The sequence below is a fragment of the Pteropus alecto genome, unplaced genomic scaffold (assembly GCF_000325575.1).
Source record: "Pteropus alecto unplaced genomic scaffold, ASM32557v1 scaffold43, whole genome shotgun sequence".
Lineage (NCBI taxonomy): Eukaryota > Metazoa > Chordata > Mammalia > Chiroptera > Pteropodidae > Pteropus > Pteropus alecto.
Genome location: NW_006435764.1, coordinates 2,896,691 through 2,897,837, shown reverse-complemented (window position 1 = coordinate 2,897,837; position 1,147 = coordinate 2,896,691). Strand labels below are relative to the sequence as shown.

The 1,147-nt window shown below is 59.5% G+C and overlaps 1 protein-coding gene across 1 annotated transcript in view; it reads right to left on the bottom strand.

Annotated features, from left to right (window-relative positions):
- Positions 1 to 1,147, bottom strand: part of FGF4 (fibroblast growth factor 4) — a 38,669-nt gene that overhangs the window by 27,494 nt on the left and 10,028 nt on the right. Inside the window, exon 4 of the mRNA XM_015588674.1 lies at positions 25 to 126. Within this exon, the coding sequence (XP_015444160.1) occupies positions 25 to 126 (102 nt within the window). The remainder of the gene's footprint in view (positions 1 to 24; positions 127 to 1,147) is intronic.

Sequence of the window (1,147 nt, the reverse complement as noted above, 5' to 3'; positions counted from 1 at the left end):
CTCGGCGCCGGGCTGGCGCCGCGCCCCGGGCCCGCTGGCCGCCGTCCGGTACAGCCGGGAGGCGTACGTGTTGTAGCCCAGCTCGTGGATTCGCTCCACAAACTCGCACTCGGCATTGTAGTTCTCCTGCGGGGAGCGGGGAGACGTTGTGGTCAGCGGTCAGGGAGGACCCGCCACCCACCTCTGCACTTCATAGATGGGACGCTGAGGCCCGAGGTGGGGGCTGGCCCCGGATCGCAGAGGGATGCGATGCTCTCCCGGCCTGTCCCCGACCCCCGCTTGGCGTGGGCTCAGGGGCCATATGGGGTGAGTGGGTGGGCTCAGGGCAGACTTGCCTCACCCCTGCCGGACACCCCACATTCGTGTCTGGCTCCCATGCTGGACTGTGAGAAAGTCGGCAGCAAGACTGAGCCTTCTCCTGGGTCCCTCTGTCCTAGGGGAGACGAGTCCTCTGGGATCGAGGGCCGCTCACCAGGAAGCCAGAGGCTTCGCTTACTTTTCATAGGGCCGCTTGTGGCGAGGGGGGGGACAGGAGCATTCCAAGCAGTGGCATATGGACAAAGGCATGAAAGGGTGAGCAGATGGCTTGTTCTGAAGAACTGAGAAAGGGCCCAGAGCCTGGAGGGGGACCCGAGTTACAGGGTGACGGTGGGAGACGGGGGCAGGAGGTGGTCTGGACCGTTTCTCTGGGGGCTGAGCAAAGGCACCTGAGTGGTAATTCGTGGGCAATGGGGAGTTCCTGGAGGCCATGATGTGAATGTATGTATGCATTTTAGAAAGAGCCCTCGACATGTACCAAGCATAGAGTGTGGCATATGGTAACTGCCCGGGACATTGATGAATGACGGGACAAACGCTGGAAAGAAGAAAAGGAGGTGGGAGGAAGGAGAGGTAGGTGGGTGGATAGGTGGATGGATGGATGGATGGATGGATGGATGGATGGATGGATGGATGGATAGAGGGATGGATGGATGGAGAGATGGCAAACTTGCAGAGGAGTGGGCATGAGTCCGGTACGGACCTCTTCCCTAAGTGTCAGGAGCTTAACTACGAGGGATCTCTTCATCAGCATATTTAACAGAGACCATGTATGGCCCTTCCTGGGATGGGGTGTAGGTCACTGTGTGTGTGCCATCCCCATTGTCTA